The sequence below is a fragment of the Pleurodeles waltl genome, chromosome 10, assembly GCF_031143425.1.
Source record: "Pleurodeles waltl isolate 20211129_DDA chromosome 10, aPleWal1.hap1.20221129, whole genome shotgun sequence".
NCBI lineage: Eukaryota > Metazoa > Chordata > Amphibia > Caudata > Salamandridae > Pleurodeles > Pleurodeles waltl.
Genome location: NC_090449.1, coordinates 933,024,662 through 933,036,860, shown reverse-complemented (window position 1 = coordinate 933,036,860; position 12,199 = coordinate 933,024,662). Strand labels below are relative to the sequence as shown.

The 12,199-nt window shown below is 43.3% G+C and overlaps 1 protein-coding gene across 1 annotated transcript in view; it reads right to left on the bottom strand.

The window, feature by feature from the left end:
* The window catches only part of COL28A1 (collagen type XXVIII alpha 1 chain), a 407,146-nt gene that overhangs the window by 300,342 nt on the left and 94,605 nt on the right, over positions 1 to 12,199 (bottom strand). The window contains exons 8-9 of the mRNA XM_069211728.1: positions 3,463 to 3,489; positions 327 to 371 (exon numbers count right to left, since the gene is read on the bottom strand). Coding sequence (XP_069067829.1) covers positions 327 to 371; positions 3,463 to 3,489 — 72 coding nt within the window. The remainder of the gene's footprint in view (positions 1 to 326; positions 372 to 3,462; positions 3,490 to 12,199) is intronic.

Sequence of the window (12,199 nt, the reverse complement as noted above, 5' to 3'; positions counted from 1 at the left end):
TTCACAGAAAACAGCTCAGTATTTGATAAATTGGTGGAGAATTCCATAAGGGATAGCTCGGAATTCCCAGGGAATTCCCCGTCCCAAAAATTACTGTGATCAGTCATTTTGGGTGCGAAATTACTACCCTGAAATCTCCAAATTTCTAATGGTTTTCAAATGAAGGCCACAATGGGATTTACTCATAAAAACATTTATTCTATGTATTTTCTACATTTTTAGGTGCAGAGTTAGCACCGATCGTTAGTTATAGATAGAGTACATGTCTGATATTAACAAATGCTTAACAGTGATCACAGTTTCAAGGTTTCACTCTATGTACTTACTTTGTCTCCTTTTACACCAGGTTTTCCACATTCGCCCCTTTCGCCCTAACAACAGATGACAAGTATAACCCATTGAAAACATGCACTGGTATTTACATATAAACCACTTGTAGCATTGACATTCTGACTGTGACATTTGTGCATTGGGCTAACATTATACTCTCATTCATGCACCTACTCAAGTCTAGGCTTCAGTTTCTGATTAATAGTGTGCTTAAAACACTGCACTCGTTGAATATGCTGGGTTCCAATTTCAGACAACCGAGCACAAATTTTACCTGCAAAAGTGGGTGAACGCCCTCATACCTGTAAGATTATGTGTTCACTCCCCACCCAAGCAGGTAATGTCAGACTGTGGAAACCTAATCACATGTACTCCTTTCAAGGGCAGGTGTAAGTGCGTTTCCAGAGTTGGAATGGGGATTGAACACTTCAAATTTAATATTTAACGTGAGTGAAATTGCCACTGGCTGTCAATTTCCGTTTGAGTGAGTGTTATACGTGCAATACACATGGAACATTTCGACTGGTGTGACTGTCCAATAATTCTCCTTGGATTCTTTATGAATCCCCAAAAAGTCTTTATTTTCCCAACACTTGACAATAAACCTCTGAGAGTAAGTTCTCAACTGTTTCTTTGTGAATCTAACATTTAGTTCCAATTAGGTCAAGTAGTCTAGAGTGACAGGTCCTCTTAACCTTTGGCATCCAATAGTTTCCAGATTATCTCATTTGCCAACCTTTTACAAGCATCCAAATAGCATGAACCATGCTGAACGATGAGATTGCTGTTTTTTCCGAAAAAGTGACATTGTTTATGATGCCTCTAAAAGGAGTTCATTGTTACTCATGCACATCTCTTTGAGTGAATTACATGATCATAGTAACACTGAGAATCAATTACACAAATTCGGACTGTGACACTTGGAACAAGCATTGGCAAAACCAATAGGTTTCGCCTCTGTGGAATCTATTGTTTTTGTCAATGTTTTTTTAGACATGTCACACAGCAGCACTGGCTGCTACACTGCATGTCTTCAAGTTTAAAAAAGAAAACGCCATAACGTGGGCAGAATTGACCACATTAATGTTTAGCGATGACCATGTCATAGTGTTTTAAAAAAAAACTTTAATCCATGCAGCGCAGCAGCTCTCGCTGCTGTGTCACATGTCTAAACAAACATTGACAAAACCAATAGATTTTGTTAAGGGGAAACCTATTGGCTTTGCCAATGCTTGTTCTTGAGTGAACTAGAGACTATGGCACCCTTGTTATGCCACTGTTTCCATGATGCAGAAGTGATTGAAGGCGTAATATCTGCTACTTCGAAAACTGAGGGACTGTTGGCCAAACTCTGCCTTGAGAACCACAGCATACATTGTAGAGGTGCACATAGGTTCATTTATTCCCATCTTTTGTCTGCATCTTGCAAAACATGTTTTTTTTAAAACTAGGAAAATCAACTGCAGAAAATAAGTCTCGATTCTCTGCAAGTTCTAAACTGGGAATCTAAAGCTGAAATTGAGAGTGAAGTGTTCAAACTGTCAGAAGTATTCCTGCGCCGGTTACAGATAAAGTATGTGTGCAGGAGACAGCTCTGCATATAGTGCCCTGGTGTAGTCCAAATCTATCAATAAAGATATATTACCATGTCCAAATGCACAATCAAAGAAAATGCAATACCGGGAAGCAAAGAATAAACTCTGCGATGAAGCAGCGAGATGCGAAATACTAGGGGCCAGATGTAGCCAAGGTTTTTACCCATTCTGTGTCAATGGGAAAAAGTGTTTGTACATATGGCCCCAGGTCCCTTCAGGAGGCGCAGACTTATCCATCTGCTCGATCGAAGCCATGTCTGTGAGAGGTGAAGCAGGCAGACACGCTTTTGAATGGTTCATATTTTTTTTAATAGTGGACTAGAAGGTTCCATTTCACTTCCTCAGACATTCCTCAGGGCCTTGGGCCATGCTCATCCATACAAAGCATGCTTGCCATTGGCAAGCCAATAAAGCAAAGGAGATAAAAACAAGTGCTGGCCTCACAACAAAAAGGGAGCACCAGAGTGTGTGCCTGCTTCAGCCGTGGGAGGACTGGTGAGTGTGCGTTGCCCCGGGGAGACTAGTGAGTGCCGTTGCAATCACGGTTTGACTCTCCGTGTGAGGCACAACATCCAGTGACTGTCCTGGACACTTGCCTCTGTTCTGCTATATCGCATGTGCAGTTGCTGCTTCTGTGCATTGGGCAGACACCTTTAAAGGCCCTTTAATGACAATTATTCTTGTAAAATACAAACCCAGCTGCACAGGTGTCTCTTGTAGGAGGTTTGGCTGGAAATTGTAAGACACACATTACAAAGGTGACAATTTTTATGCAACATGATATGAGGGGCAGCGAGAGAGGCAGCATGCCGCATTCCTGTCAGAAATACATTCTCATGTTGCATGGACTGCCTCTCACGAGCTGGGGTCAGTAGGGTCTGAAGTGAAAGGTGAGGTGGAAGTTATGCCTATGTTATATGATGAGCTCTGCTGAAAGAAAAAAGAAAAAGAAAAAACCGTGATTGATATGTGTAAAGTAATAAAATCAAATAGGAAAAGAAGTTCTGAAACCAAAGCGGATGAACACAGCACAGAGACCTCGGGACACTAATAAGAGCAAACACACTTGGAACAAACATTGCTAAATGCAGGAAAATAGTGGGACAGCCAATAGAAAAGGAGCAAAAATATGTGGCAAACACAGGAACCATTGAAAGCAAGGAAAGTAAAGGTGGCAGGATGTAAGCCCCTTTTAAGATTTATATTAAGTACAACAGATTTCACAAGGACAGCGCAAGGATGAATAGTCACTACTAAATGCAGTGATCAAAGTTGGCTGTCTTAAACAAATAGTGAGTGGTATAAGTCACATCACTGTTGAAATCACAATAGTAGAAGGTATACATTGTATTATTATGTGCAGTTTGGTAATAACACCCTGTCTGGTATTTAAGTACACATATCTGGTGTAGTTGAATCAGACAGTTGTTACAAGTTCAAAGTTTTGCTCGGTATTCCTTGAAGTCAGATTCTCTAGTAGATATTAATCCTAGATAAGGGTGTTGCAATCTCATTGAATTTGGGTTTCATATCTTACCTTGTCTCCTCTGTATCCTGGACCCCCCTATATAAAAACAAAAAATATCCATTGTTAAAATGCACCAGCACTAAACTGCAGTAAAAGTACATCCAATAGATACCAGTGTGTTGCTATTCACATAGCCTTTGCAAAGACATATGCATTGATTAACAAATGAATACGTCTTTCTGTATTTAAAAATGTATGTATTGTAAAATAGAAGAATAGAAAAAATGCACTCAGAAGTATTTCATACTGTGTGCTTTGAATTTATGCTTATGCAACACTGACAAAGCTTAGCTGATTTCATTGACAATCTTCCAAAATTATGTATGTTTAGAATCCGTTTAGCCAAACAATTGTAGCTAACTGCTTGCTAAAGAAATCCCTCCCTTGCTGCTGGAACTCATTTATCCTCATCAATCCGGCTTCATTCCTTTTAGGAATACATCCCAGAACAACCATAGGCTCTGTCACCTGGTCAACAACTCCCTGTTATGAGCTGCAAATTCTGTGGTGCTGCCATTGATATGGAAAAAGCCCTTGACATCTTAAGCTGGGAATTCATGTAGGTGACGATGAAGGAGCTGGACTATAGGGCAGGGTTCAGAATACTGGTTAAACTTATACACAAACCCAACAGTGTGCATTCAAAGTGGCAAGATTATCTGTGAGGTTCGCCAGTTGCACGGAAGACCAGGCAGCTTTGCCCCTGTCCACTCTATTGTGTGCTCTGGCCTATGGACACTATGATTAGGAGGAAATAATTGGCTACAGGTGTGGCTTCGCATGGCCACAGGCACATTGGTGTTCTATGTGCTGATGGTTTGCCTCAGAGACCTTGATCTATTAGAGGAGTTTGGAATACACTCTGGTCAAAAACGTAATAGGAATAAGTCATGTATTATCCCTTTGAAACATAATCAGACCAACCAGAAAGAAGACCTCTTCATAATATCTATTAGAAATTGTGTCTCTAGTTGGCAGAGGTATACACCCTGTCCAAGTAGGCACCACAGAGCAGGCAGGCATAAGTTAGAAAGCAATGTGTAAAGTACTTGTGCAATAACTCATACAGTAACACAGTGAAAACACCTTAAAAAGTACTCCACATCAGTTTAGAAAAATAGATAATATTTATCTGAACAAAATAAACCAAAATGACAAGAATTCCATATGCGCAAGCCACATATCACTTTAAGAGGTTTAGTTAAGTCTGAATCCATAAGAATCAGTAGTTGTATCCTTTTCACAAACAGTACCTGGGATGCATCAAAAAGAACAATTCACAGGGACCGCAGAGGAGGAGATGCGTCAAAAAATAAAGCAATGCACTGGTTTTTCCTGTGCGGCAGAGGTCTATTTTTTTCACGCGGCAAGGTGATGTGTCAATTTCTGACCTCACAGCCTTGGTTCCTTACTGTGGTGCGGGGAAATTTTGACACCCAGGGATGATGTGTGGAAAATCCAAAACATGCTGAGATGATGATACAGGTGCTGCATTGATCCGGTAGGCGCTGCAGCGATTTTTCTGCAGCGAGACAGGCGCTGCAACGATTTTTGCAGGCACATCGAATTTTTCAGTGCTGTGGATTTTTCCTCTCAGATGAAGCCTTTGATGGCCCTGAGACTTCCCAACAGGAAGCAACCTCAGTTCCAAGCCCTTGTAGAGCACTTGTGAGGGAAGGCAGAAGTCTGTCCAGCAGAGTCAGGGGCAGCAGGGTATCAAGCAGGAGAGCAGTCCTTCCAAATAAACAATCCAGATGAGTGCTTTGGGCAGCAAGGCTGTCCCTCTTACAGAGTCCAGTTCTAGGTCCAGAAGTGTCTGATTTGATGGGTCACAGACCTAGTTTAGAAACCTAAATGTACCTTTGAAGTGGGGGAAACTCCAAAGAGTGGTTTTGAAGTGCACCAGCACCACTTTCAACCCAGTCCTGTCTGCCAGGAGATTTGTGAGGGTTGATCAATCCTGTGTGTGAGGTCAGGCCACTAGGCTTTGAAGTGTAAGTGAAAGCCCTTCCACCCTTCCTGCCCATGAAGACCCATCAGTATGCAGATGAATTACAGATGCAGCTGTGTCCTGGGTGTAAGGCTCACTGGGTGCAATACACCGGGGGAGCTGTCAACCAGCAGAGACCAGACATGAATTGGAGACAGACCGTAAGGCACAGAGAGCAGTAAGTGCAGAGAAATGCCTACTTTCTAAAAGTGGCATTTCTAAAATAGTAATGTTAAATTCAACTTCACCAGTAAGCAGGATTTCTCACTACCATTCCAACCATACCAAATACAACAATGTCACTCGTTTCAGATCAGGAATTACCACTTAAAAGTATATAAGGGAATTTCCAGTGCTGGCCTATGAGAGGAGCAGACTTCACAATAGTGAAAAGTTACTTTGGGTGTTTTTCACTACCAGGACATTCATAACTTACAAGGACATGTCCTGCCTTTTACTTACATAACACACTGCCTTATAAGCTACCTAGGGCCTACCTTAGGGGTGACATATGTAATAAAAGGGGAGTTTAAGACTTTGCAAGTAATTTTAAATGCCAAGCCGAAGAGGCAGTGAAACTGCACACATAGGCCTTGCAATGGCAGGCCTGAGACATGGTTAAGGGGTTACTTATGTGGGTGGCACAATCAGTGCCACAGGCCCACTAGTAGAATTTAATTAACAGGCCCTGGGCACATGTGTTGCACATCACTAGGGATTTACAAGTAAATTAAATATGCCAATTGGTTATGAGACAGTGTTACCAAGTTTTATGGGGAGGGCAGATGCACTTTAGCACTGGTTAGCAGTGGAAAAGTGCTAGGAGCCCTAAAGCCAACAAAAACGAAGTCAGAAAAAGAGGAGGAGGAAGGCAAAAAGTTTGCGGTGACCCTTTAGAGAGGGCAATTTTTTAACACTATCACTGAGTTGGAGCCTTGGGTCTTTCAAGTACTTGGGGATCTAAATTTATCAGGAGGACCAGGATGCAATGGAGAGAATTTAGAAAGAATGATAGTGGCAGGAAAGAAGTCTACCCAATTCTTTAATAAGTTATTTTTCTGAGTGACAGGCAGACTGGCCCTCTCTAAGATGGTCATCTCTCCTCACCTCCTATATATTTTTTATAACCATGCCATTAATAGTACCCAATTGAATTTTCAGGGACTTGAATAACTTGCTCTTAGGTCTGGCTTGTGGAGGAACAAGAAACAAGATGGCTTTGTGTACACTGCAGCTACCAGTCACAGAGGGTGGTGTTCGGTGTCTCCTATTATGAGAATTCATCCCTTGCTGCACAATGGGCGACGAGGTGGATTAGTAACCCAATACTGGAGAAAATAAAAATACACTGGAAGCCGGACGAATGGGGAATTAATGACCTTGCATGTGATAGACCTAAATACTAGATCCAAGAAGCAATCAAGACTATTGAATGCAGCTAAATACTGCTGGAGGAAATGTTTAGCCAAACTAAAAAAAGAGGAAACATACCCCTGTAGAATTACCATTAATGCTGCATCCCAAGTTTTGCAAATTGGGTTCAATCTTTTGCACTGCATGCCTAAGTAATTCCAACACTAGGTGAGCTACCTGATAATCACAAAATACTAATATTTGAAGAATTGAAACAAAATAGTTGATGGGCCAGTTCATAAATTATGTCAAACCTGGTTAAAAATCCACATAGAAACAGAGAGACAAAGAGCCACCAAACTAACACATGGCAGGGCCTGAAAAGCAGTCACAACACTATGGGCAGAGCCGCCACGGTTCGACCGCTGGCATCGCCAGGTTGCCGCCAGCCGCCAGCCGCCAGCCTGGCGGAGCTGTCAGCCTCAATCGGCAAGGGCAGCCTGGACTATGAGTCCCCTTTCAGCAAGCCTTTGCATGGCGGTTGCAAGGCGGCACCCGGGGCCCCATGGACAGACCCATTGCGCTTTTCACTGCCCAATTTACGGGCAGTAAAAGGTGCAACGGGTGCTGTCGCACCTGACTCACCGCAACATTGCCGCAAGCTCGATTACCAGCCGGCGTCAATGTTGTGGTGTGTTATAGGTACCGCAGAGGGACATCCTCATATGCGGTCATCCTGAAGCGGCTCTTTGGCAGGCGGCTTTCGCTGCCCACCAAAGTCGTAATTAGGGCCTATATGTTAGACTTTTTACAGCAACTCAAAAAATACCTTTCTCCACTAAGAGTTAAGGGAACGTGACATAAATGAAATTCAGTCAACCAAGGAATGAGCTACGAAAATTAAATGCTCTTGAAAATATTGAACATCATGAGATTTAAACTGATTCAATTTAAAGTACTTCATAGAGCATATCTCACCCCAACCAGACCCCATACAATATATGTAATTGCTTCCATTAAATGTCCTAGATAACTTTGCTCCAAAGCAGATATTGTCCACATGTATTAAAGCTGCCCAGCACTTACTCAGTAGTGGGAGGCATTTAAGAATATAGGGCCAGATGTAGGAAGAAAGCAAATTGCGACTTGCAATTTGCGAGTCCGAGCGACTCGCAAATTGCAACTCGCAATTTGCCATGCAGAAAGGTCTCTCAGACACCTTCTGCGACTCGCAATGGGGTCGCAAAGACCCACCTCATTAATATTAATGAGGTGGGTCGCAGTTTGCGACCCCATTGCAAGTCTGGGCACTCACGGGGATGGTGGCCTGCTGCAGACAGCAGACCTCCATGTCCGTGACTGCTTTTGCAATAAAGCCGTTTTTTTTTTCTATCTGCAGCCCGTTTTCCTTAAAGGAAAACGAGCTGCACTTAGAAAAAAAAAACGAAACCACTGCCTGCTCTGAAAAAATATTTTTGGGATCATTCACAAAATGAGTTTGCGAATGAGTTATCATCCACTTCAAGTGGTAACTGCGAGTTCATTTGCAACCGCTTTCGCGGTTGCAAATCAACTTGCATCGCGTTGCGAGTCGCAAATAGGAAGGGAACACCCCTTCCTATTTGCGAGTCGGAAACGCATTTTGCGAGTCTGTTCCGACTGCGTTTCTGCATCGCGTAGAGGCTTTTGCGCCTCGCAAACGGCGTTTTTCACCATTTGCGAGGCGCAAAAGCCCTGCTACATCTGGCCCATAGTGCTGGACATCTCCAGCACAAATTAGATTTATTCACTTGAGGCTAACCTAGTAGGTTTATAAAAGTGAAGGTTCAGATACAGTCCCAGATTAGTCCCACTGAAGGTTTACCTCCTCAAGTCTTGTGCCAACAGTCCAGTTCCCTGGGAAGAAGTTCTCTGGAAGCAAGGACAGCATTGTAGGTGACGGTCGGTGGAGTGCGAATAGCAGGCCAGGCACCACAGGCGGGTGGGATGAAGCCTCGCAGTAGCAATCCATGCTAGCGGACGATGCTTGCTGTGTGAAGAGATGAACTTGCAGCAGCTAATCCTGATTCTCTGTATGAGCAGTGCGGTTCTGATGTGAATGAGGCCATTCACAGTCATGAAGTACCCTAAAGTTTGAATAACAGTGCTCTTGAGTCACACAAAGGGCCAAGGACCTGAGAGGCACCTACTGGGGGTCAGAAACTCATGGAAGACAGGTCCAGAAGATGTGAGGAGCCTATTGTGTCCCGAAGGCTCAGATCAGGAGACCAGCAGACTAGCCCTTTGAGTCACTCTGGGGTCCTGGGTTCAAGATGGATTTTGCATGTCCAGTTATTCCTCACCAGGCAAGAGGGCAGCGGACAGGAAGTCAGCACAGCAAGGCAGTAGCTCCTTCAGAAAAGCAGTCCAGCAGAGTGGCAGTCCTTTCAGCAGCACAGTATCCTTCTTCCTGCAGTGTATGCTCAGGACCAGAAGTGTACTGAAGTAGTGGTGTCTGAGATGCATTATTCATAATTTGGTGCCCTGGTTCTGGAAGGTGGGAGAAGTTTCTTGACAGTGACTTTGAAGTTCAGGGAATTCCCTTCCACCACTGCCCTGGCTCCAACCTGGCTGGAGTGACAATACAGGGTTGTTAAGCCCTTTGTGTGAGGACAGGAAACATCCTATTTAACTGTAAGTTAGCCTGTGTCCAACTCCTCCTTCCTTTCCTGCTTAGTATGACCCTGTTAAGCCAGACCTAAGCTCCCATTGTGTGTGGCTCTCTGGGGGGAATACACAAAGCCCAACTGCCAACTACATCTAGGCATGTAACCAGAGGCAGGCTGCAGGCACCAAATGGCTAAAGCAAGAAAATGCCGACTTTCTAAAACTGGCATTTTCAGAATTGCAATTTAAAATCCGACTTCAACTAAGATAGGATATTAAATTGTGACTCCAGAGATGCCAAACATGGAGGGGTCATTTCTTTCCATTTGCAAGCTGTGCTTATGATGTTATAAGGCAAATAGTTTTTCACTACCAGGACATGTATAACCTAACAGCATATGTCCTCATTTTTATAAACACTAGACCCTGCCCTTTGGGTGACCTTTGTGTGTACAAAGGGAAGGTTTGGCCCTGGAAACAGGTTTATTCTGCCAGGTCCAAATGGCAGAACAAACTGCACGTACAGGCTCTACAATGGCAGGCCCGGGACATTTTCAAACAACTACTTAAGTGGGTGGCACAATCAGTGCTGCAGATCCACTAGTAGTATTTAATTTAAAGGCCCTGAGCACATGTAGTTTGCTTTGCTAGAAAATTATAAGTAATTTAAATATACCATCTGCGGTATAAGCCAATATTATCATGTTTTTTTAGGAGAGGGCAAATGCACTTTAGCACTGGTTAGCAGTGGTAATGTGCTCAGAGTCTCAAGGACAACAAAAATTGGAGGAGGAGAAGCAAAACTTCTGGGGGAAGACCACCCTAAAGCTGACAGGTCTAACAACTTCAAATTCGACCTGGCAAAATTAACCTTTTAATCAACACACACAGGTGTGAAAGCTATATGTGGCAGACCTATTGTGGTCTATGCCAGAATTATAACTCTACTTGGGTGCTGTGAAATTCCTTTGCAGGATACCAATCTTATTAAAAGAGGAGGCCTCACCCACTCTTTTTGGTATGCTTCATGATAGGTAACCTCTCCCCACCCTAGTGGGTTGACACCACCACAGCGTACTCAACCTCAAAGTACAGGGAGTTCTTAGATATAAATTTCCTGGACAGAAAGGGATTGAGATAACTAAAACTACCTAGAGGTGAACCCAGGTTATCACCTTTATTGTGGAAACCTCTTATAAAGTTAAAAACACTACTGAGATGGGATGCAGACTTGATGGCCCCATCATCCCTGATATGCCGACATGTTTCAACCGTATTTCTAGCCAATACAGTTCATGGGTAGTCTTCAGGGCCAGGGGATCCCAAATAAACTGACTTTCCTATTGTCAGTAAGTGAATACAAATTAGTAGTGTTAAGGTGAGCCCTACACTGGTAGTGGGTTATTTCTCCCTAACTTAGGAGAAACCAAACTTCATAGTGTGGGAGGAGATGATACCCACGTAGTCATACATTCATCAAGACGTGCATTGTAGGGGAGCCCTAACCGCGCTCCAAGTCCCATCCTCATCCCCTGTCCAGGAACTTTTTTTATCTAAGATCGCCCTCTACTTCGACGTCAGGTCCGCCCCTGGTGGCATCATCCATCCAGGGTTGGAGAGGTCACCTATGATGAAGCATGCCACAAAGAATGGGTGAGGTCTCCTCTTGCAATAAGATGTATATCTCGCAAGGAAATTCCCTACCACCCAAGTAGTGTTATAATTATGGTATAGAACACAATAGGTCATCCCCATACAGCCTTCACACCTGTTTGTGTTGATTTTGAGTTTTAGTGGAGGGTGTGCTTCGACCTACCTCCACCTTTCCCCCAGGTGATCGGAAAAATAAACCTTTTGCCAGCCTTAAAACATTATTTGTAATGCGTACAGGCTACCCCTTAGTGAGGCCCTAGATGCCCATAAGGCAGGGTGAATAGTGTTTAAAAATTTGGCTACATTTACTTACGTTTTATAAGTTCTGCAGTGAAGAATCTCCAAAGTCATTTTTCACTCCAGCAAGGCTGGCTGTCCATTTAAACACACTGGGTTACATTATAATACCTTATAATGCATAACTTCAGTTTTAAAATAGCTAGTACAGTGGATCAAGGACTCAAATTAATAGGAATTTAAAATCCAATCTGATGGTAAAGTCGAAGTTTAAATTGCTATTATGAAAATGCCACTTTTAGAAAGTTGCCAATTTCCTGCTTAAAACCTCTAACAGTTGTTGCAGAGATAATTCCCAACTGTCTCCTGGCAGCCTGCTGGGAGGTGTGAATTTCTCTCAGAGATCGGAATAAAAGGACCTTTACTGGGAGGAGGTATGAGCTCCTCCTGACTGGAGGCTTGGGGAATATGCTCCCCAACTTTATAAGATTAATAGGAACAGCCACTTTCACAGGCAGATGTAACTCTCACCTACGGGTGCCCTGCCATTGCCCATGTAATCAGAGTGGCACCAATATCGGTGGGGGCAAACCTATCCCAGAACTGGTTTTGCTTGGGGAGTTCCTCATTTACCAGCAAACACTTCAGGGGTGTGCATGGGTTTTTGACCAAGAAAAAGAAAGACTCTGCTATGTTGTATTTTGGCAGAGCTGACCACTGTAGAATGTTTAGGGCTGAGCCCCCAGAAAATAATGTCAAAGTGGGTAGGGATGCCTCTGTGGACTTTTTCTCTATTAATTATGAAGTCATCCCACCTACGCGCTAGTGCTATATATAAAAGTGACACCCTTGCTTACCTTCTTCAGA